This window comes from Papilio polytes, unplaced genomic scaffold (assembly GCF_000836215.1).
Source record: "Papilio polytes unplaced genomic scaffold, Ppol_1.0 DF824213.1, whole genome shotgun sequence".
Taxonomy (NCBI): Eukaryota; Metazoa; Arthropoda; class Insecta; order Lepidoptera; family Papilionidae; genus Papilio; species Papilio polytes.
This window is the reverse complement of record NW_013524991.1, coordinates 369,801-372,152: the sequence shown is the minus strand read 5'-3', so window position 1 is coordinate 372,152 and position 2,352 is coordinate 369,801. Positions and strand designations below refer to the sequence as shown.

General features: G+C 40.5%; 1 protein-coding gene across 1 annotated transcript in view; it reads right to left on the bottom strand.

Annotated features, from left to right (window-relative positions):
- The window catches only part of LOC106110625 (dedicator of cytokinesis protein 1-like), a 19,988-nt gene that overhangs the window by 3,434 nt on the left and 14,202 nt on the right, over positions 1 to 2,352 (bottom strand). The window contains exons 11-13 of the mRNA XM_013292509.1: positions 1,764 to 1,965; positions 785 to 1,070; positions 3 to 70 (exon numbers count right to left, since the gene is read on the bottom strand). Of these exons, the coding sequence (XP_013147963.1) occupies positions 3 to 70; positions 785 to 1,070; positions 1,764 to 1,965 (556 nt within the window). The remainder of the gene's footprint in view (positions 1 to 2; positions 71 to 784; positions 1,071 to 1,763; positions 1,966 to 2,352) is intronic.

Genomic DNA, 2,352 nt, shown 5'->3' with positions numbered 1-2,352 from the left:
GCGCAGCGCCAGCCCCGCCTCCGCCCACTGTGCCAGCCCGCTGTGCATCTGCGCCAGCTTGTGCACGTACCTACACACAACATGTTTTTTTTTCTTTTTGTAAGCGATTCTACTTATTATAACAGAACCAGAAAAAAAACTGACACGAAAATATTCAACCATTGAGCTACAAATGATAAGATAAAGTGACAAACATTTTCCTGCGACAAAAACGCGACCGGAGTTGTCATGAGACACATAACGTCAATTTCATTCATAACATACGCTCAGATGTCACTTCGATGTAAAAAACAACAAAGTATCTTATTGCTTCTCAAGGTCAAAAAGTCAAAAATCGATTAATTTTTATTATTCCTGGTACATATAAGTGGTAATTATTGATGCTATTCATCAACTTTTTTATTTTAAAGTTGGTTTTGATATCATGTTTACAGTAAAATACTTTAAGAGCGTGTTTTTATATAAACTAACGTAAATGAACTGTGTATTGTCAACACAGCGACGCCATATTAGATAAGCCACTTGCTTCGACCAATAGTGTTCATTTTAGAACTTAGCGAGGGAATTTGAAAAAAGACATATTAATGATTAAAATTGTTACTAAATACATTATATTTAAAAAAAATGCAGGAATGTTGTTATAGTAATAAAGTATACTTTAAAAAGTTTGGTAATATTTAGGGTCATATGGATATTGCCTATTATTCTATACATTATAGCACATTTTGTCGATTCTACAGTTATTTCTAATTTAAAGTGACTTTGTATTAGAATACAAACATACCGTATATACATATGCGGTCGTTCGATCTGTTCGTAGAAGCGCAGCACTCTGGTAGTGAGGTGCATGCGGTGCTGCGCGGCCGCGCGGTACTGCAGCAGCGCGTCCAGCTGGCGAGCTGCGGCCGCCACCAGCGCCGCGCCCGCGCCGCCCGCCCCGCCCTCGCGGCAGCGCGCGCCGCACGCCGACACGAAGCGGGCGCGCCACGCCCCGTCGCCCAACCCACGGGACGCGAGCACATCTACCTTGTCTATTAACTCGCTTTCTAGTGTACGGAGCGGGTTGTCACCTACAGAACATAAAATATCGTCATCAATGTCTGGAAAAGCCCAAGATATGGAGAACTGGACCTGGCCCACCCGCGGTTGTAGTGCCTTTGATAATGATGATATCGGTGTATTCTTTTGGAGATCCCGGAATGACCAGGTTTTAGTGAATCAAATCTTCACATACTATACACCAAGGGAGGGTATTTTTTGAAAATTTCTTCCTCATACCAAATGAAAAGTATTTGATGTCGGCTTAATTCTCCAAACGCGATTCTTGGAGGCTCATCAAAGTCGATTTCTTTTAAATCATTTTGGATTGTTATCAGCCAAGTAGTAGGATTTCCTATATGATTAATTTGTTTTTTTAAGATTAAATAGTATTTTAATCTAAAGACTGTATAATTAATAAATGCGTATTTATTCTACTCTTGAAGGATTTAAAGAATTTATCTGTTTTATGGATGAGCTATATGTCTATAGTAGAAATCTAAAAGCGATGATTAGACAATACAGTAATGGTACAATACAAGGCATAAGAATAGACACCGATTGACAATTTTATTTATAATCTGTTGAATTATTACGCTATTATAATAAAAGTAATAGTGATGGAATTTTTCATAACTAACTCGACTATGATTCTTGAGATATGATGATGAGTGTGGGTGATGTATATGTGATGTATGTGATGTGTGTGATGTATGGTGACGTACAGTTCTCCCCGCTGGCGAGGCTGTGCGAATACTCGGTGATCATCATGTCGTAGAAGAGCGGGATGGTGGTGTTGCGCACCTCGTCGTCCGGCAGGAAGCTCACCTCCAGGAACGGCCCCACCAGCGCCGGGATGAACGACCGCTTGTGCTCACCTGGAAACATCGACAAAGGTAGTTTTAACACAATTATACAGAAGTTACGCTAAGGACTAATGTCGTTTAATGGAATTCATTTATTGAAAAACACAGTAATGTAAGGAAATTGGAGTCTTGATACCGTTTTCTAGTTTAGTTATTTTAATGAATTCCTGTGGCTGTTCGTTCGTTTGTCACATTAAATGATTATCAATCTGGCAATACATGTTAAAGGAAATGGAAAGCGACCGCTGCCCACAAACATCCCCAATTTCGGGTGCGTTGCCTACCCTTCATTGACAGAGACGCACATAAAGAGGACATTTCCCTATGCATCTCTTCCACCGTCAAATTAACTTTTCCTTCCCATCCTGACCACCTAAAACAAGAGTGGAAAGGGAAAGGGACTAAAATTAGGCCTCCAGCACCACACTCATCAGACGGTACGCGGAAT